Here is a 21,514-nt window from a genome sequence, read left to right as displayed (position 1 = left end):
TTGGAAGGCTCGACCGGTAAGGGCGCCTATGTAGTCAGTTGGCCGCCAACTTCCGCAGAAGCCACGAAGAGCTCATCTTTGTAGGGGGGACCTTGCGGAGAGGACTGATGTGGCATTATCTGAATTGAAAGTAAGGTTGGTAGAGCTACTTAGTCCGTTAGCTCCCTGCATAGTCTCTGAGTTCATAAAAAATGTAAACTATATAGCGATAGTTTCAATTTCTAAAAAGTGAGGACTTAGTTTTGGCAAGATGAGAACTTAGCTTTTTGTAGCGGGTTCCCACAGACGGCGCCAATTGATGTAACCGTTTTCGGCCACGTGTCACAATTTTACTGGAGGGCCAAATCTGCCCTCATCAGTATCCTATTGGGAGCATTCTATTATGCCCTTACAGAAAATGTATCGGGGTTTTAACCGGTTCAAGGGGTGGAGGAGCTTTAAATCGGCCCCCCTTGAATCAGTTTTGAAAAAAAAAAAAAAAAGACCGATACTGCTCAAATCCCGATACACCCCTATTGGCATATCGTACTTATAGGTATTTAAAACCTTGATAGAGAAAAAAAAATAAAAGAAAGAATCGAGGTTGTTTGATAAGGGCTGAAGTAACTGAACTGAATAACTTATTGCTTCTCTTTTATAAAGTGTTGGATACATTAATATTCCACTTATTAACTAACCCCATTACAGCTCCAGCCATCAAGGATCTCATAACCTCTTTTATAACCTTTTATTTTTCTACACAACCTCCTTAATAACTTTATTACCTAAAAAATATTCCTCCTTCCCAACTTATTTATTAAAAGAAAAAGCAGAATTATAGGAACCCACTACCAATACAAGCTCCCAAATACTGTCCCAACAATTCGTTGCAGCCAGTAGGGAATATGTCTCTTGTAATTCGTGTCATTTATAGAGAGGAGATCACATCAGCACCCGACAACGGAGCGCCCCACATGCATATCTCAGCGAGCGTGAAGACGTCGCTATGATTTGTTGGGATAGTGTTGGTAGTGATTATTGGCAGCAGATCTGAACAGGTCATTCAGTTCAGCCATTTCAGCTCACGTCCACCTGACCAAAAAGAAAAATAAAATAAAGTTGGGGAATGGAAACAGTACTATTACTGGATGTATGTAAAGTTGCCTTGTAACTTACGTAAGCTTTTTAATCCCCAAAAGGTCTACTTTGACAGTGAAATAAATGATGGTGTATTGGGTGTCATCTGTATTCACCACTGACCATATTCATCCAACCACACACCGGGAATATCAGCAATAATAATACAATGTTTTTCGCCAATGGTTGCATCACCCTATCAAAATCAAACGGATTAACTTGAACCACGAAATATTAAAACCCCCGAATGGCCCACGAAATATTAAAACCCACGAAATATTAAGTTGGGGAATGGTATGGATATGGATTGCCCAGGTCGTCGTCTTTCCATCAAATGGACGGTCAGGATCATAACGGAAGACAGACAAAATGAATTTCTTCGAGTCCACAGCCAAAGGACAAAATCTCAGAGAAAAAAAAAAGGCTGCATTTAAACTCACTACTCACCACAACTCAATTGGAATCTTAACAGATACGTTTCCTTGTATCCTTTTCCTGTGGAACCGACCCTTATTTCCTTTTTCTGACCTGACTTCCCTTTGCTTTGCTGTACTGACAAAGGGTACAATCGTAAAAACATAGAAGATGAGGAAACCGTGTGGGTGAGGGTGAGGGTGAAGGTGTGGGAGAAGTGGAAGGGATTATGGTTTATGAGGTGAGTGGGTGGTGAAGTAATAACATTTAATTAATTAATTTAATTAATGGTGAAGATAAACATGGATTTGAAAACTGAAGGGTTTCAGTTTTTGTGAAATTTTCTCCTTTTGGGGGTCACAGATTTCATTAAATGCTTACCTCTTTAATGGGCATTCACAGAGAGAGATTCGCGGTTATAGACTTTTAATGTATATCCAAAATTAAAGTGTCAAATTTTCAGAAAATTCGGAATTTCTCTCATTCTTTTGCTTAGGTTGGTTATTATCAGAGCCGGAGATAATTAAATTACCCAATTAAATTAAATTTCAAGAAAGAAAAAGAAAAATAGAAAGTAGAGTTGAGAAAGGAAAAGGAAAGGACGAAGAACGTGGTAGTCAATCTTCTGATTAAGGGAAGAAGTTTCAAGGTCGTGATGTGAGCTTTTGCTTAATTGGGTTCTCGTGGGGGAGTTTTCTCGACTGGGTTTCAGTCTTTTTGGTGTTTATTATTCCTTGATCTTTAAAAGGGTTTTTGGTTTTCTTCCTTTGGTTCTCTTCTCTGCATCGATCAGTGGAGCTGAATTTTCAACTGGGTATTGGATAGTTTGATGTTGTAACTGGTTTTTCCTTTCTGAGATCGTGTCAGCTCATGCTCTCTTTTGATCGGCATAGATCGGGAAACCTTCAAATTAGCTGTTATATATCTTCTCATTGAAACCATTCTATTTTGTGTTCACAGTTTCTTGTTCTTCGCTTCCTGAGATGGATGATGAAAATAATCATAAGAGCTGGAATCGGATTCGAAACCAACGCGTATTGCTCCAAGAGCAAGAAGAATCATCAGGGCCAGGCTCATCATCAATGGAGAAATCGGGTTTTGAGGATTCTGAAGAACTAACCAAGAAATCCGGCCTACGGATCAAGCTAAAAGTTGGAACCAGCAACCAATACAGCGGAGAGGAAAGCGACCACGATCAGAGCTCAGTAAAGGAAAAGCGAGTTTGTAAGGTCTGCAACAAATCTTTCAGCTCGGGACGAGCTTTGGGAGGTCATATGAGAGTTCATGCTCAGGAGCAGGACGGTGGTTTTGGTGTTGGTCCTGTCACAAAGAACCTCCACAACTCCAAGCAGCTCAAGGATCATCAGCTCCTCCATCGATCAAACGTCAACTCTAACAGTACAACCTGTTTGCTTTGTGGGAAGAGCTTCCCCTCCATGAAATCCTTGTTTGGTCACATGAGATGCCACCCTGACAGAGAATGGAGAGGAATTCGTCCTCCCCCATCAGCGACAATCAAGAACAGCTCGTCGTCGACGGTGTCCGATGCCGTGGCTCCTCCAAAGGTGGACGATCAGATAGATTCTGCTGCTACTACTACCATCACAACTACTGAAACCGAATATTTAACTCTTGATCTTGCACAGTCTCTTCGGAGCTGGTCCCTGACTGCAAAGAGAGGCCGGAAAAGTCTGGTTCAGACTAGAAGCATCGATCCTCCCCTATCCGATGCTGCTTATGATCTCTTAGCCCTATCCAACAAGCAAAGCGGCCATGGAATAATCGAGGCTCTAGATAGAGATTCTTCGTCAAAGAAGAAGGTCAAGACAGAAGATGTGAACCGTGTTACTAAAAATTTGAGTTTGAACACCTTAAAGCGGAAAATTAAAGAAGAATCGCAGCTGGAAGAGAGAGATTTGTTATCTAAGAAGATGAAACTTAATGAAAGAGGACTACCCATGTGCAGAAAGGACGAACCCGAGAATGATGTTGGTCCTGACTCGTTGAGCGTGAACTCCAGTTGGGAATATAGAGATGGGTTTGGGGAAGAATCAAACGACAACTGTGAGGATGAAGAGGAGGAGGAGGAGAAACACCAGTTCACTCACATATCAGGAGCCCACAGGCATAAGCATAAGAAGAAGAAGATGAAGACAATAAAGCTTAAGGACTTGGAAACTGTTCAAAGTGTCAGTCCGATGCCAGTGGTATATTGTGGCAGCAGGTACAAGTGCACCACCTGCAATAAATCCTTCTCTACTCACCAAGCTCTGGGTGGCCACAGATCAAGCCACAACAAAGGCAACAAGTTTCTGCTCGTTGCAGACACCGAAGACTACTCTGAATTTGCAGCAGATGCCTCGGCGGCCGAGGAAGAGCAGCAATTACTTGGGGCTGCCTTGAGTCAGACTCAAGTCGACAGCTCACCACCACCAGCACCACCTGAGATGACTGAGGTGGAGGAGTCAAGGTCGACGGTGATAACCATGCATCAGTGTAAGATATGCAACAAGAAGTTTGCAACAGGTCAGGCTCTTGGAGGGCATAAAAGGTGCCACTGGATAAGCCCAGCCGTTGCAGCTCCTTGCAGCAGCAGCTCGGTGGCATCACCGGAACAAGACAATAAGAAGATGGGTCGTAAGATGTTCGACTTTGACCTCAATGAGCTGCCAGTGGTTGAGGATGAAGAGATTCCCGAGTCGGTCTATGATGGAAATTTTCTAATGGATCACTCGTGTGATTGGGGAAAGAGATGAACTTAATTTGTCACATACTTGCTTTCTATTTAGATATATAAATAGTCTATTCTAAAATATTCATTTTTGTGTAGATACAACTTCATTCTTTTTTGTTTATTATTGCATTATATAGAGGTGTTACTACGTACTTACTGATGTTTTATGTATTTATTTTCTTATGCACTCGTTTGCTGTTCAGATTTCATTCTCAACTCAACCCTTTTTTTTTTATGGCATATATCCATGAAATTGAAAATGATGATTCATAGAAAATAAGTAACATGTCCGACTTAATTGATCTTGTCCTTCACCAAATCTATCTAACTCTTCTGGGCTGTGAATCCTCCAAGCCACTCCATTCCCCATCAACTATTCAAATATTGGGCATCCTCACACTTGAATTATATCTGGGCATCCTCACCCTAATCACTTAGGTCCCAATGGAACAATGTCATTTTATCTGACCATTGCGCCAAGACCCACATCTTCTTACAATTTGTCATTATATCAAAGAAGAATCCAAATTTCCTATCCACAAAATTTTACCCACAGGACACTACAGTTGTAGATTGAGAAATGGGAACATCTCTCCATGAATTGTAAATACCGAAGATGTTCACAATGTACAGCAGTGATATCATGTGGTTACGAGATCCATGGAGCTCCACTTGAATTATGTATACTGGGCAGAAGTTCTACTCCAACGCTGATGACCCACTACTACCCTTGTTATTTCTGATATAAGATTATAACAAAGTCTCTGAACTACAGATAGATAGATTGTTGGGGTTGTTAATTAATATGTCTTAGTTTAGAACATATTCACTATATATTTTACGGTTCTATTCTATTTTAAGTAAGTTAGAAAACTAAATTAGGGTAGGGGGTATAAGTGTCTCTTGAACTAAATTCGACCAGAGATCGAAAATCCAATGAATCACAGATCCAGAAATTCGTAAGATGTTGGGATTTTGACCTCAATGAGCTGCCAGTGATTGAGGATGGCAATTCTGTTTGGTTTTGAATGTTTACTTTGAACATTTGGTTAGCTCATCATTTCATTTATTATTCTTACTATTTCTTTATTCCCATTATTAATGGGTTTTGGGAGAAGTTTAAAATTTCAGTTCCTTAATTTCTGAGTTAACTTGCAGCTGCCAAATCTGATAATGTAGAGTTGGTTATTTTCCTAGTTATTCTAAAGCAGCAATGACCACAAGGGATGATGAGTCTGAGTCATGCACGCTGATTAAACCCATGTGAGTTCTGGCCCGCTCATCATTCATTCAATGGTGGAATTGAAATTTCTAGTTTCAAATGAAGGTTTTCAATCAAAGCTGCTTCTTACATCTTTGGAACTGGAACATGTTTATTTTCTACGACAACCAAGATGGAGGGTTGTGTTGTGTCTAGTGTGAGAGCGGTGACTTTGTTCAAAATTCAAAAGGGTTTGGTCCACATCCAGTTTTTTTTTTTTTTTTTTTTTTCCGTTCGCACCCCTCCCAGCTCTCCAAACGGACCAGATTTTGTTGCATCGTCTTTTAATTTATCAATAAGGGGTACCCTTATTACCTCGTCTTGTGTAGGGCTACCCTACATTATGTGGTGACCTCGGTCTCGCTTGGGTAGTTGGTGTTGAATGAATGAAACGAGAATTCTGCAATACAGGAGGCCCAGGAGGAGCAGAAGCCAGAAAGAGAACAATGAACAAAACGGACAAAAAAGGGAAGGGATGGACGTAGCCCGTGGGGTGGCTAGGTTCGGCCTTTTTGTGCAAAAACCTTTTCAGAATCCAGATCCCCCTAGCCAAGCCATGGGAGCTGTTCAACTTCAACACAACATAAACAGTTTGATGATTATGGCTTATAAATTCTGCCAACTTGAGCTTAATCTTCTAAGTGCTTACTGTGGCTAGACTTGTTTAATTATTACTAGTTTTGTTGTTCAATTTCAAAGAAAACTAAATCTTTTAGAGTTTGGAGTAACCTCCAATTTTTCTTATAATACTGGATGGAACCGGCCGGAAGATATCAATGGGTTGCCCAAAGGACAAGGACGCATTAATAATTATAGTAATCCCTATCTTCTAATCCTAACACAATGTGAACATTTGACATGACCATTCTTCAAAACAAAGCTTACTAGCTTATAAAAATATAGGTAGAGTTGAGGGATATTTTTCAGGCGTTTTAGTGACCCAGAAATCTTTCAAAGACATATTGAGTTTTTGGAGTCCTATCTGTAAAGATGAAAATTGTTTGCAAGTGGTTCAGTCTATCAGGTTTTTAAAAATTTGTTTAGAAGCTATTTGATATATTTATCACATGGAAAGACTAGAAAGTTCTACCTGAAGTTTTATGAAATTCCACATTGTCGATCTTTTCGGATCTTTCAATTAGCACATCCATTTTCTAGTCTTTCCAGCTTTTGGTTATCAAATGGAAAAAGACCAATTGATCAGTATTCCAAACTTGTCAAAGTCACCTTAAACTTAAACCCATTAATTAATTACATACGCACCAAAACAACAGGTAATTAATTACTGGCATGTATTTATATATCAGTCGTATAAAACCCAGAAGGCTTTGTCTTTGAAAGGGTGTTAATTATCAAAGGCTTCCTAAATTTCACATGTTAAGTATTGCAAAACATCTTTCTCCTGCAATTAAAACTAAAGGCCACTCCTTTTTGATTTAGGGAGAAAGACACGATTGAGTATTGCAAAACATCTTGATCATCCTTGATGAAGATGGGGCTGGAATACTGTACAAACGTAAATGTGTGTTGGTTATGATCGAGCTTTTCATATTGGTTCAACTCTACGCACTAGGCTTGCATTTTCTACACTCCCCCCTCCCCCTTCCCCTACGTTAAATGAATTATTTTAGGTATCACTTATCTGGGTAAGTCATATATACTTTCCAAATAAATAAATAATTTTTTCAGAGAGAAAAGTTGTCTATAAACAAAATTATCCTATTTAATAATAACTTTTTATAGGTAAAATGAATAAATATATTTACAATAAGGCCTTGGTGTTATTTGATGCAACATTACAAAGCAATAAGTGCGGCGTTTACATAACAAGAATATATTTTGCCTACTTAGCTATTGGCTCATACCTACCTGTATTGGAAACATCTGTGCCCCACATTGTCCCACAGTGCATTTCTGCCGTGTATTGGAAACATCTCCTGAAGATACTATCAGACCCGATGATATCATCATGAGGAGATGTTTCCAATACAAAACAGGGATGCACCGTGAGATGTTGTGGGGCCTGAACTCCATACCTACTTATCATGTACTGTGCTAGATTCTTTGCTTGACCATACTCAAACAAGTGAAGGGAACCACATACAAATGTAATATTTTGACAAGGTTTTTTGATAGCCAAAATTTAAGATGAACGTAAAATTTAAATGAACCCAACCAAACCTTTGGGCTGTAGGAACTTGAATAAATATGCAGTGCCGCCACTTCCACCGAGAGTAAAGCATATAGCGTGAGGAAGGTGGGAATGGATGCAAAGTCAAATAACCCGAATGTATAAGCGTTGCTTTCAAAGGGGTCACGAGAATTTGTCAAGAAGACAGTTCAGTTGGCACTTTAGGGATCTCCATTATAGTATATGGTTCAGATTTCAGAATCAATAATCACCTATTACGCTGCCTTCCTTACGTTGTTTCCATTATAAAATACTGGATTATTATCTACAACATTCCCATTCTCCAAATTGAAACAAATTCGAATTCACTTGAAGCATTCAACGTTCAACAACAAGAAGCTAATTCCTGGTTTAATTAGTTCTGTCACTCACTCCAGCTGTTTATTTCTTTTTCGTTTTTAGTTAATGTGTGTATCAAGTGTTTGAAAGAAATACAGCGGCAGTGAAATTATTTGTTTGACTTGGTCTGGGAATTGAAACTAGACCAAGCCAAATAAGTTAGCAGAATTTGCAGGTCACTGTCATGCCCACACACCCGTATCGTCGTCATTTTTTTTGTTCGCATGTTTTGATTTTTGGGAGAATGATCAATCAGCCCAAATCAGAATTGTATAGCCTCATAATACAGGGGAATGCAGATGTGGTTTATAGTAGGGGGCTGGAATTCAGAATTCTGCATCGGATGTTTCCGTACTTACCGTTGATTTTTAGGCTTGAGTAGGACAAAATCACAAAATTGAGGCCCAAAGCCCGAAATTGCTTTCTGGCCTTCTGGTTCTGGGGAGCACGGATTTGAGAAGCTGTTCAAGAAAAGACCCACATGAAATGAAAGCAAGCACCTCAAACTTTTATACAAAAGATATAACCCACCACCAAGAGAGAGAAAGAGAGACCATCCACCTTTTGGTTTTTGGCTTCACGAGGAAGAGGAAAGTTTGCACACTTTTAACTTTCTACTTTCTACTTTCTACACTGCAGAAGCAATTTTCTTTTTTTTCAAGATAAGTAATAATCAAACTAATGGAGATCCTTCCGCAAAAAGTTCTCAAGAGTGGTCATTTCTCGTTTACACCCCCCCCCCCCCCCCAATCTATTCTTTTCCCTCAGAGATCTCAGTATCTCACTTTTTGCCCTCCGGTACTTGTCCTCTCTCTCTCTCTCTCTCTCTCTCTCTCTCTCTCGTCAATACTTTAATAGAATTTGTTTCAAGATATTAAAATAATAATAACTACACAGAACAGAACACAACATTCTTCCTGAATATCCATCTGCTGGCATATAAGATTAAGAACTATATTTAAAAAAAAAAAATTCATATATACTCTAGCATAAAAGGTTGATGGATTGAATATGAACACACTACACAGTAATGAACACACATCTGTTTCTGTACATTGTCTTCATTCAGCTGTTGAGAGTAAAGAGAGTGCATTTACATGAACAACACAAACTAAAAGTCTAGTCTAGTCAAGAAAGAAAAAAGGAGCATAACCCATCAGGGAGGGGAATAAAAAAATACTGTTGCATCAATTCAATCGCCACTGGATGGAGTGACAACAACCTGAGCTCATCAGCTCAGCTAACTAAATGACATGACCAACAAAGATTCAAAATCACAAGCAGTAGAACGTGATTCCATTACCAAAGCACAAGCAGACGACTGGGTCTGGGGCTCCCTTTTACAGACTATGAACAGACTCCAGAACAACTTCTTCGTCCACCGCCGGCAGCTCATTAAGGTCAAAATCCAACACCCTACGAGTTTCCATTCTATTACTATCGTCTTCTTCTTCCTGTACATATGCCACTGAGTTCGATGCAGCTTCCACGACTGTGCCCGCCTCCGTCGCCGCTGAGTGACATCTCTCATGCCCCTCAAGAGCCTGACCAGTGGAAAACGTCTTGTCACAAGTCTTGCATCGATGTATGGCTCTCACTCCCATCGGACGGAATTCCAATGAACTGCAAACTTTAGTCGACGGATTGACAGGAACCACGAACACGGGTTGCTGCCGATGTTGTTCTTCATCTGCGGTGCTTTCTGCAGCAAACCCAGATGATTCTTCCGGGTCTAAGATGGTGGGGATAGGGAGGCAGATCTTGCCTACTTTATAGTTGGATCTGTGACCACCCAAAGCTTGGGGAGTAGAGAAGGATTTGTTGAATGTGGTGCACTTATATCCTTCAAGGAGGACCCTTTCTTGTGTCTCCTTGTAATTGATCGGATTGCCACCCTGAACAGCTCCCAAGTCTACGAGCTTGATTTTCTTCTTTTTGATCATACTAAGATTATTCTTCTTCTTATTCTTGTAGATCTCAGACATGTAACTGAAGCTCTTGGCATCCGGGTCCTCCTCTTCTTCGTCAGCCGCGTCTCTGTAAACCCTTCTCGCGTCCACGTTCATCGCTGGCCTATGGGTTTTGCCCTTCTTCGACGGAGGTAAATCTGTTGCGTCCGCAGCCTCAGCCTCAGCTTGTTCGCTGCGGTTTCGCTTGATCGAAAGAGACAGTAGACCATAGACGGCCTCGGGAACTGGAGCAGCAGCAACAGTAGTAGAAGCGAGACTCTTGCGACCACGCTTTGCAGTGACGGACCAGTTCGGAAAAAGCTGGCAGAGATCGAGAGTTGAAGTAGTTCTACCTGACGTAGTAGCGGAATCGGCCTGATCATCCATCTTCGGAGGAGGTAGGGCATCGGACACAGTGGAGGACGAGCTGTTCTTGGGTGCTGTGGTTGTTGAAGGGGGAGGACGAATACCACGCCATTGTCTTTCGGGGTGGCATCTCATGTGACCGAACAAGGACTTCATGGAGGGAAAGTGCTTTCCACAGATGGAACAGGTTGTTTTGGTCATTGGATCGGCTGTTGCGCCATTAGAAGAATAGCTTGGTTGATCCTTGTTAATGGACTCGTGAGGTTTGAGTTTAGAGAAGTGGGGTTGATTATTGGTTCTGGCAGGATCGTCCGCCTGGACTTGTGCCTGACCGTGGACTCTCATGTGACCTCCTAGAGCTCGTCCGGAGCTAAATCCCTTGTTGCAGACCCTGCATATACGATCTTCTTTTGATGCTAGACCTAGTGGTAGTGAAGAATTTTGACGGTGGACGCTCTGATCTCCAACCGTGAGCTTGATCTTTATCCCAGATTTATTCACGGACATTCCATCACCGGAAATCGATCTCTCCTCCTCCGATGTTGACGACGACGACGATGATGATTCACGGACCCCAGATGGATGGTCGTATGGATAGTAATTGCCCCAGTGGTTTTGATCAGCCATTAGAGGAAATGGAAAGAACACGAAATTAAGGAAAAAAGAGCAAGGTGGAATGAAGCAGCTGGTTAAGTGGGAAGATGAAGATCTGGGCTAATGGAAGAAAGAATTTGGGCTTGTTCTATAAAGGAGAAAGGAGAATCAAAGACATGATAGACGACTGATGAGACTAGGAGTCACCATGCAGATGCAGAGAGAGAGAGAGAGAGAGAGAGAGAGAGAGAGAGATCTTCATCGGAAGTTCCGTCCCTTCCAAATTAAGTAAAGTGGATAATTAAGGCGGTGATGATGAATCGCGAGCATCGGTTACCATAGGATAGGACCAACCCCAACCATTTAGCTTTCCTTCTTCCTTCAAATTCCTCTCTCTCTCTCTCTCTCTCTCTCTCTCCTTGTATGAATGTATGGGACGATCTTCGGCGCTTGCCTCTTATTTCGTTGCTGTGATTTCTCTCTCGGCTTCTCATTTTTTGATTGCCTAATTTGTCCTTTTCTCTTATTCCGTTGAAAATTGGAGAATGTTTTGGGTCTTTCGCGGCCTTTAGGCTTCTATCAAAACAAAAAACAAAAAACAAAAAAAAAAGGATGTGCCCTAATCACTCTCCATCTCCAACGAAAAAGGGATTTTTGTGGTTGGTCTTGTTTTGCGTAAATTACGCATTACTACCTTGTTTTTGTGGGTATTGACATTTAACCCTCAACTTTTATACTTGTTGTAATTACAAGATTTCGTAAAAGTTAAGGGTTCACGGGTCCGTTTTGGTTCTGTTGAAAGTTATTTGTCCATCGAAACTGACCTGATTGGGGTAGGGTGTTTGCTATGTAAAAATGATCATTAGTAAAAACCGACCAATTTGGATCTTATCTCTTTAATTGATCAGTTAAAAAAGACAATTTAAAAAATTAAATTGCAGTTGTGTTCAACGTTTTTGAACTACAATTGACCCGGATGATCAGACCATTTGGTTCAATAATCGTCTAGACAATTAGTTTTGTTTTATCCAAAACCTGGAATCTGGTAAAAAACCATTTACCCAAGCGGTCAAAACGTCAACCCATTCAATGGTTTTGGTTTTTTTTATTTTTTTCATTTTTTTTTATTTTGCTGTCAGAACTGGTCGTCTGTTTGAACTAGACGGCCGCACCATTAACCAAGAAACTGGTGACTAGAACAGTTATGTTTTTGGATAGTTTTTTAAAACGTTGGTTGTGTTATTAAAAGAATTAAATTTAAATTATAAAATATTTTATATTAAGAAATATGAAAATTTTCTCACATTTTCATATTAAAAATTAAATTTAAAATATAAAATATTAATAGATATCTATAGTGAGACCAGATTGGTTTTGGTTGATTTACATACCGTCAAATCGAAATTGATCCAACCTCTCGAGTTAGCATAATGTATGAATTAAAGCCGACCAAAAATGGTTGAAAATTAACTAACTTGAGTCAAGTTGGGTTGATTTGGTTGGTTTGATCGATCTTATGAACAGCCCTATTAGAAGCTTCTTGGTTTTCTCTTTTTGCAATTTTCATTTTATGGATTTTTTGGGTGGTTACTTTGATAAATTAACTAGGCCTTGTTTAGTGCATCTTTCTGTGCTGGTTGTGAGCTGTTTAGAAGCCCAATAGCCCATGTTTTCTTCTTTTCTTGCTTGGTTGGGGGAAGATCTAACCATTAAAAGACTCTACCCCAAAAAAAAACGAAAAGCTTGACTTGAGCTTATTTTGTGAAGCTAGAAATGAGTTCGAGCCTTGTATTACTTTAGTGAGTCGAGCCCAAATAGTTCAGCTTGACTCGAACCCACCCCTACTCCTTTGTCATTTTTTGTCTTATTTTCCTCTAAAAAGATGCACCTCCAGCCAAATGACCTGTACACTCAAAATCTTTATATAAGAGCCTAATACGTTTTTTAAATGTCAAATCTTTCAAAAAACCTTGTCCAACGACACCTTATACTCTCATTCACCCAACTTAACAGAGAAAGGTATTCGTTGAAATCTGAAAGATTTAGGAGCTAATTGCCACGGCCCCAAAATAGACATTACTAATACGTAATTTACCCTTTTTTTTTGTCTTCTCTATATAAAGATTCTAATTAAAAATAAATAAAACTCCAGGTTATAGCCAGCACGGATGGGAATTCAAGGCGAAAGGTAAGTCGTTGGACAAAAACAGAAAGTCTTGGGTTTTCAGTTTTCTATTTATTGTCTAAATATTAAATAAGGTAATTAATTCCAATTTTAATTAAATTCACCACCACCCACCCACTCGCCCCACTCGCCCACTCATTTCCAAGTTCCCAACCCCTACTCCCACTCCCACTCCCACGCGGACACGACATGGTTTGGTCGTTTCTTTCTTTCTTCTTTATTTTGTATTAATTATAATATTTACTTCTTTTCACTGTCAGATGTAGAGAGTTATTATTGATTGTGGGTTCTATGGAGAGTTATCAGCTATGGGTCTAGGGGTTATTCTATCTCAGTCATTTTTTCATTTATTTATTTAGCAAGTACCAAAGAGAGCAAAATCAATAAAAAAAAAACAAACAAAATAAGGAATATGGAGGGGGAAGGAAGGAAACGTGCATATTAATATTGTAATGGTGCTGTACTTATTGGGCTGTAAGGTTGTAGATAAAAAATGGTGTAAATCATTTTTGGTTTGTAGTTGTTGCTGAAGCCTTTCATAAGTTTGGTAATTGTAATGTAAGTAGATCCTCTTTGTGATAATCCCATAAGAGGCATGAAAATGTCCAAAATATTCATACAATTATTATTGAGGTTGGTTTCAAAACAAAAACAATAACAATAAAAATGAGAATTTAAAATTGTAGTTTTACCTTTAACCATTGACATGAAAGGAAATTTTGGGAAATAAATCAATTTTAGAAAAGAAATTGGAAGGGCTTGAGCTAACAATTCATATGAAGAGAAAATATAAAAGATAAACATTTTGGTGAAAATTAATTCCATGGGTATTTGGTCAGGTTCATGCCTCTTTTTAGAGGACTAGTAATTGTGCACGTGTTTTGTATGTTGTAATTCTAAATGATGATAATAATAATAATAATAATGTATCCAAAATTTTTTATAAACTTTATGTATTTTTATTTTTTTTTTGTTTTTTATTATTAATCGGATGCGGATTGAAAATCCAAATCTAATTACATAAACACCTCATCCAAATATGTGATAATCAGATTAAATTGTGAAGTTTCAAGTATCATTGATAGGCCTACTTGCTTGGTTAAATTCTTCCTTTTGTAATATTTAATATTTTTAATGTATCACTTTTTTGTTCATTTATCAAAAACAAAAAATATAAGATTTAAATAGAGGGAATTGAATGAGGTGAAAATTAATAGTTCAATTTACAATTTAAATCTCATAATTAAATAGGAACTAAACTCAAAATTGAGTATTTTGGTCAAAAGAAAGTTCCGGAATCTTATTCATATTTTTAATAGTAATGTAAATATAGAATTATAAATGGTTTCTCAAGTTTTTTATAATTTTTTTTTTGTATTTTTGTGTATAAAAATAATTTTAATATGTTACACCTACTTTTTATTTAATATAATAAATATATGATATTATACATGTGCCTAAATGCTTTTTTTTTTTGCAAAATTTATGTGTTTTTTTATTTTTTTATTTTATATTTTATTAACTTTTATTATTTATCTATGACATTAAATGTTAACATGTTTGACCCAAAATTTGAACTATCAATCTTTTCCAAATAGTAAAATAATTTTATTTTTGGTCAGTTCTAAATTATGTATTTTATTTTCATTACCAATAAAAATGGTTATTATTTATTACACTTATTTTTAATTTGATTAATAAAAATATCATGAATGTGTCTAATTTTTTCTATGTTTTTTGGTAAGTTTCTATATTTACTTCTATTTTAAAAATGTTATTACCTAACTATGATTTCATAGGTTGATCAATTTGATTTGGATTATTGAATTGCTTAGCCATTGATTAAAAATGGTTTTGTTTTTGAGTCATTTTTAAAATATATGGGCTTATATTGTTAAAAATATTAACACATATCTAATTTAATAAACGAAAATGGGAGTTAATAATTCTAGTATAAGACTTAATGAGAGGGGCTTAAATGAGATGAGAAGTAATAATTGAAGTTACATTTTCAACCTTACCATTAGAAATGAAATAAATATACAATTATTGGCATTTTAGTAGCCACGAAATCTGGTATTAAAGTTATAATAAAATGGCTTTTATACCCTTTCTTTAACAAAGAGGTAGAGGGTAATTTTAGTCCAAAAAATTTTTACATTACATTCACACTTTTCTATATAGTATAGATATCGATTTTTACAAAAGGGGGTCCGCTTGTAACCATGTAACAAAGTTCAATGGAGGTTTTAGCAAAAACTAAAACCTTTAGGGAGGCTTCAATAATTTATGCTAAAAAATAAAATAGATAAATAAAGATTTTGGATATGTTTGGTACCATTGCATTTTGAATTGCAATGGTAATTTTTTATTTGCTTGAGGCTGCTTTAACTCAAAATAATAAAAAAACGTTTTGTCCGATGTGGCATGGTGATGTATTGATACAGTGCATCATATATCATACAACACTTCAACGTGATTGGTGTTGCATTGGAGAAAAAATCTGATGAAATCCTATCTAGAAAATTCTTGTCAATTAGATTGGCATAACAGTAATTGGAAGTGTGATTGGTGTTGATATGTACTATAAATTCCTAGTCAACATTGCTGTTGATACTGTAAACATTAAGTGTTAACCAAACAAGTTTCTCCTTCAACCATTGAAATTTGCAACTCCCAAACTACTCAAAACATTTCAACCTGAAAATGACAATGATACCAAACACAACCTTTATTTTGTGGAACTGAGTGAGCTCATTAGACCATATTAATTAATATACTTAGTATCAGTTTGGAAAGAGTACAATGCAAATATGTACAGCGTGAATACATATAAAATAATATAAATTATAAAGTTTTGCACTCTATATATTTGCATTTGTACTCCTTCCAAACTCAGTTTTAAATTAATAAGTGGCCCTGCCTTACAAGGGGTCATAAGGTAGGCTTCGTCTATGAATCCCTTGTCGGGTCAACATTTGGCATTCTGTGTGGGCATGAATACGGCATTATACCGCACAAGATTGGACCACCAACCATTGCAGTGCTTTATCGCCAAGAGCCGTCATTAGAACCAGCTGCACCTAAGAAGATCCAGGAGGTCAATTTCTGCACCAACTCTCAAATGCCCGATGGGACAAGAGAGCAAATGGCAACAATATGCATGTAGGGGTGTCAATTGGATTAGATTTGGTCCAAACTGATGCAGTCCAATGTGAGTCCATTATAAATGGACCAGGTCCAATCCAATCCAATGAATGTTTTGGACTAATTTGGACCGGTTCAATTCAATGTCTGGACTGTATAATCTTCAAATTCATTTTCATTTAGATTAATTTCAACTCAAACCCAGTCCATTGACGCATACATGCTTATCTTATATCAATGGACTAGATAGTGGCTTAATCCAACCCAATCCAATATAAATTTATTACGAATGGACCAGGTTTAATTCAATCTAATAAATATTTTAAACCGGATTGGTCCAATCTAAAATGTCTTGTTGGTCCATTCAATCCGTACAAATTGATTTTGAACTGGACGGACCAATCCAAAACTGGTCCATTGACACCCTTAGATGCGCGGATGTGTTGCAACGGTAACAGAAAGGGATTCACTAGCCCTATTCTCTAACTCAAGAAAATTAAAGAAAAAAGAAAAAATATCCTTCAGATAGATAGATAGAATCTTTCTCCCACTTTTTCCTCCCATCTTTCATCTCATTTGGTAGTCCGGCCTTTATGCTATAAGTATGATCTTAGAAAGGACATTTGTTTGAGTAAAAGAAAGCTAGTGGCTAGTGGATGGCATAGGAATTTGGCATGGCACTATTAGACTAATAGACTACTGGTATAGTCGTGGCTTGACGCCAATTTCCACCAAATCTCTACTTGTGAGAGAAAGCTTCTTACACGAAATTGGGTTCTCTCACACTACTAAGTGTAATAATAGAATAATGAAGACTGTTTTTCTTCCACCTGCTTACTGCTTCCCCTCCCCATAAACCAACAATGTTTCTATTTTTTTAGGCTTCACTTATACATTTATATCTTAATAAATCATTTATTTGGGCAAATGCATCTATTCGGGCCATGATTTTCAAAATTGGATCAGACCAGAAGGTCAGACCAAAAAAACTGGGAACCTATCATGTGATTGGTTTTATTTTTCTCTAAAACCAGATTTCCTGGGCAATTATTTCTTGGAAATTACTCTCGGATAAGTGTCTGTTTTTTTGTAATCCGAATTAGCTGAACGTGACTGTTCAGCCAACTGTGGAACCAATGACAAGGTTTTATGCTAGTAATAAATTCATGGGCCCACACTAATTTAGTCGTCCCCACTTCCCAAAAAACCAATGAGGCCTTAATGGTATTTGGTAAATGTTCTAACAGTAACACCCACACCAAGGATTTTAAAATTGATCCGGACAACAAACTGGTCAGGGGTCCGGTTCCCGGGTTGAATGGTCCGACTATTCGAACTGAACAAATAGCCCGTTTTAACAAAAAATAAAAATTTAAAAAAAATATATAAAACATTCAAAACCATTGAACTGTTCGAACAGTTCAACCACCCACTTCAGCAGTTTGCTCACCAAATCAACGCTTTTTGGCAAAAACCCAATTTTGGGGAAATCAGAACCGGTCGCCTGACCGGTTTCCGGTTTTTCCGGTCCGGTTTTGAAAACCATGACCCACACCAAATACAAGTAAACATCCCACTAATGTTTTAAAAAACGATCAGAAACTAAAACCATTCTAACCACCAATTTTCAGGTTAATAGTTCGACCATCCGCTTCAAACAGATGGCCCTTAATCCAAACACGGTCCTAAGCTGAACAGTCCGACCGTCTGGTTCACGGCGGATCGAAAACTTTGCATCCCACCACCTAATGTCCTAATGGATTGGATTGATTATGTTTACTATTTCATCGTCACCATTGTAATTAATTTCAAACTCTCCTCTAAATCCATCTATCGTTCTAATCCTATTGGAGTTCGGGATCTGCTGGCCTCATTCATCCAGCTGCACGTTGCGAACACTGGCAATATAAGTACAAGAGGTATTCGATAAGGCTGTGTTTGGAATTAGTGTAAAATGCCATCGGTGTAAAAATACATTGATAACGTTTTACAATGAACCGTGAAAGTGACTGTTGCTTTTTGAAAAACGTGATGGGTGGAAGAGTGTAAAATTTTACATCGATAAAATTAATATAGTTTTTACATCGATTATCGATGTAAAACTTTATGCTTGATGAGGTTTTACATTGATTATTGACGTAAAACTTCACTCCATCCAAACGCATGCAAAACTGAACCGGAGTGAAGTTTTACGTTGATCATAATTACACATTCATTCCAAACGCCTACAAAACTGACCTTGATTTACGTCGCTTCCAAATGCAACCTAATGTGCAACTGCTAAATGTTAGCTAGCAATGTGCTTGTGGTCAATAGACCTGGCAAAAAATTGACCCAATATGCGAACTCAACCCAACCCGACCCGAAAAAACAGGGTTAGGGTCTCATATGTAGCTACCTGAATGTGAAAATGACTCGACCCGACCTGACCTAGAAAAATTGGGTTGGGTTGGGTCATGAGTCAACCTGCTAACCTGATTGTCAAGTCTAATTGAGACTATTTATGCATTGTTAGAAGCAAGGTTTTAAAAACAACTCGGAAATCAAACCGTTCTAGTTACCGGTTTCTAGGTCAGCGGTTCAACTGTCCAAGTCGAACGGTTTGTATACTAATGTTTATATGAGATTTTCCCTAATATGTAAACCTCATAAGAGATGTCGGCTGGGAAAGCTAGAAAGCAAAAGGAGAAAGGAAATTGTTGTCTGAGAAAGAAAAAAAGAAAGAAGAAGGAGAGAAGGAGAGGAGGGAAGAAGGAAGAGGATGAGGATGATTGGATTCTCACCGGCAAGGCAGCAACAACAAATACAGATATGAGATCTGAGTTCTTGGATCCCAGATTTGAGATCTGAGTTCGTGTCTTCTTCTTCTTCTTCTTCTTCTTCTTCTTCTTCTTCTTTTCTTTTTGCTAAATCCTAGATCTGAGTTCATGTCTCATACTGGATCTTAGATCAGAATCATCTGAGTTCTCTCTCCAACTTTATATTGCGAACCACTGACTAGGTCGAATGAGTCAACAGTTCGACCGCCCGGATCAGCAGTTTTCTGACAAAGTCAATGGGTTTTGACCCAATAACGGGTTAGGGGTGAAACGAACCGGTTGTCTAAATAGTTTCTAGGCCGAACGGTCTGACCGTCAAGGTCAACAATAGTTCAAAAACATTGGTTAGAAGTTTCCACTCTTTAATTTTTTCTATTTAGTCTTTAGTCTTTATTGTTTATTCTTTAAATTGTTAAATGTTCAAGCTTATTTATTTTATATTTGGAATTTTAAGATTAATTCTTTTAATTTTGACTTTTTTCATGTAGTTTTTCTTTATTTTTTTTATTTCATTTATTTTTTGGGCTGACCTGTATTGACCCATGGGTCAACCCTAACCCGAACATTTAAGGTTAGGGCCTAGCATTTAATAATCCAACCCGAAATTCAACCCGACCTAAAATTAACCAGAAGTATCTTGACCCAACCCGAACTTGACCCACCCATCCCAATTGCCAGGTCTAGTGGTCAATATATGGGAAAAGCTTACAACTTATCAACCAACATCATAAAAGTATAAGATTTCATTAAAATTCATGAGAATTGTGATTGGTCAAAATCTTTCCGATATCATGTCATCATAGATTTTCCCTTGGGGTATTTGTTATTCAATCCACCCATAAACGTTAGTACAGTGGAACAGTGACAGGTGGGGAAATGAATCAAAAGTTCAAGAGGATAGTGAAACATAAGTGGAATTGTTGGTAAATAAAACCCAAAAACCTAATAAAAACCCCTGAGACGGACTGAATCCTAAATTTCCCTTTTCCCTTTATAAATATGTTGTTAAACAATTTCAACACTATGAGCACGCTCTTACACAAGTCCATCCAAACGACACCTAGCATTCAGTTAGTTAGAGATGCAATTCAAAATGGATTAAACGAATTTCTGAATCCGTGATTCATTGCATTATCTCAAGTCGAATATAGTTCAGAGACACTTATACTCCCTACTCTAATTTAATTATTTTTCTACCTTAAAATAGAATTGTAAATTATATATAGTAAATATGATTTTAAGATATATTGTTAGTTAGCAACCCCAACTATCTGGTCTGTAACTTATGGGTTGCCCGCAACAAGCTGGTCTTCTCTAGGGAATCCCAAACCCCTCATCAAGTTCTGTTCAAAATTATGAAGGATTGGGGGCTCAAGGCGTTTCCGTGCAAAGTCATGTGGTTCGAAGATGGGAATGAGTCAATGACCTCATTGGTATAAGCTAAACTCTGAATCTTAGGAGTGTCAACTGGACGGGATTTGGTCAAATCCGATCCGGTCAAATAGGGTTCATTACAGATGGACCAGGTTCAATCCAATGTGATGAATACTCTGGTCCATTTTGGACCAGTCTAATTAAATGCCTTGACCATTTTGTCTGTTCAAATTGGTTTAAATTAGGTTGGTTCTAACTCAAACCTAGTCCATTGACACTTGTGTTCTTATATTATCAATAGACTGGATATTGGTTGAATCTGACCAATACAATATAAATCTATTATGGATGGACCAGGTCCAATCCAATTCAATAAATACTTCGGACCATTATGTCTGGACTAGTTCAATTCAATGTCTTATTGGTTAGTCCAATCCGTCTAAATTGGTTTTGATTCGGACGAAACCAATGCATGCACATGGCAACCATTTTCTCTCCACATGCATGCATATATCATCAGGGATATCGCTCAAAATGACATTGAGTTTCATTGTGATTAGGGTGGTGTTTGGAATCGTGTTCATCTCGTGGATGGACCATTTCGGTCCACGCCACAGGATGAACGCAAAGTTCAGTTTGGTGTGGACAGGACAGGTCCACAATATATCGTGGACCGGTCCCGTCCACAACTCAATATCTCACTAATACATTTTTATCATGGTTGAATTCAGTCCCCGATTATTATACGATTTTTTGTCAATAATATGCATCGCATGCCTCATTTTTTACCCTACAACATTTAATAGTTGAAGTTATTCTCCATTGCTTGAAGCTCTCCTCTATCATTGTGCTTCGCTGCAAAGGGAAGTCACCACATAGTCTATACATAGTTCTAAACAACTAATGCATTTTTATCATGGTTGAATTCAATCCCCGGTTATTATACAAATTTTTATTGATAATATGCATCACCCCCCTTATTTTTTACCTTGAGTGTGGACTGAACCAGTCCATACAATCTGCAT

At 37.9% G+C, this 21,514-nt stretch overlaps 2 protein-coding genes across 2 annotated transcripts; one reads left to right on the top strand and one right to left on the bottom strand.

The window, feature by feature from the left end:
• Positions 1-1,866: 1,866 nt before the first annotated feature.
• LOC148874945 (C2H2 type zinc finger transcription factor family) lies at positions 1,867-4,473 on the top strand. Its single transcript, XM_088963921.1, has 2 exons — positions 1,867-2,344; positions 2,491-4,473. Exon 2 carries the CDS (start codon positions 2,514-2,516, stop codon positions 4,284-4,286), a length of 1,773 nt encoding a protein of 590 aa, XP_088820047.1. The 5' UTR covers positions 1,867-2,344; positions 2,491-2,513; the 3' UTR covers positions 4,287-4,473.
• A 4,542-nt stretch (positions 4,474-9,015) lies between these two features.
• Positions 9,016-11,509, bottom strand: LOC148874944 (uncharacterized). Its single transcript, XM_088951588.1, has one exon. It carries the CDS (start codon positions 10,995-10,997, stop codon positions 9,396-9,398), a length of 1,602 nt encoding a protein of 533 aa, XP_088807714.1. The 5' UTR covers positions 10,998-11,509; the 3' UTR covers positions 9,016-9,395.
• Positions 11,510-21,514: the final 10,005 nt, after the last annotated feature.

Source organism: Nelumbo lutea, chromosome 1 (assembly GCF_056320005.1).
Source record: "Nelumbo lutea isolate HS-2025 chromosome 1, American lotus-T2T, whole genome shotgun sequence".
NCBI classification, from domain to species: domain Eukaryota; kingdom Viridiplantae; phylum Streptophyta; class Magnoliopsida; order Proteales; family Nelumbonaceae; genus Nelumbo; species Nelumbo lutea.
This window is presented reverse-complemented; position numbering and strand designations above follow the sequence as displayed.

Excerpts from the sequence above, each read along its gene's own strand:
- LOC148874945 (XM_088963921.1), top strand. The coding sequence starts at position 2,514 with ATGGATGATGAAAATAATCATAAGAGCTGGAATCGGATTCGAAACCAA.
- LOC148874944 (XM_088951588.1), bottom strand. The coding sequence starts at position 10,997 with ATGGCTGATCAAAACCACTGGGGCAATTACTATCCATACGACCATCCA.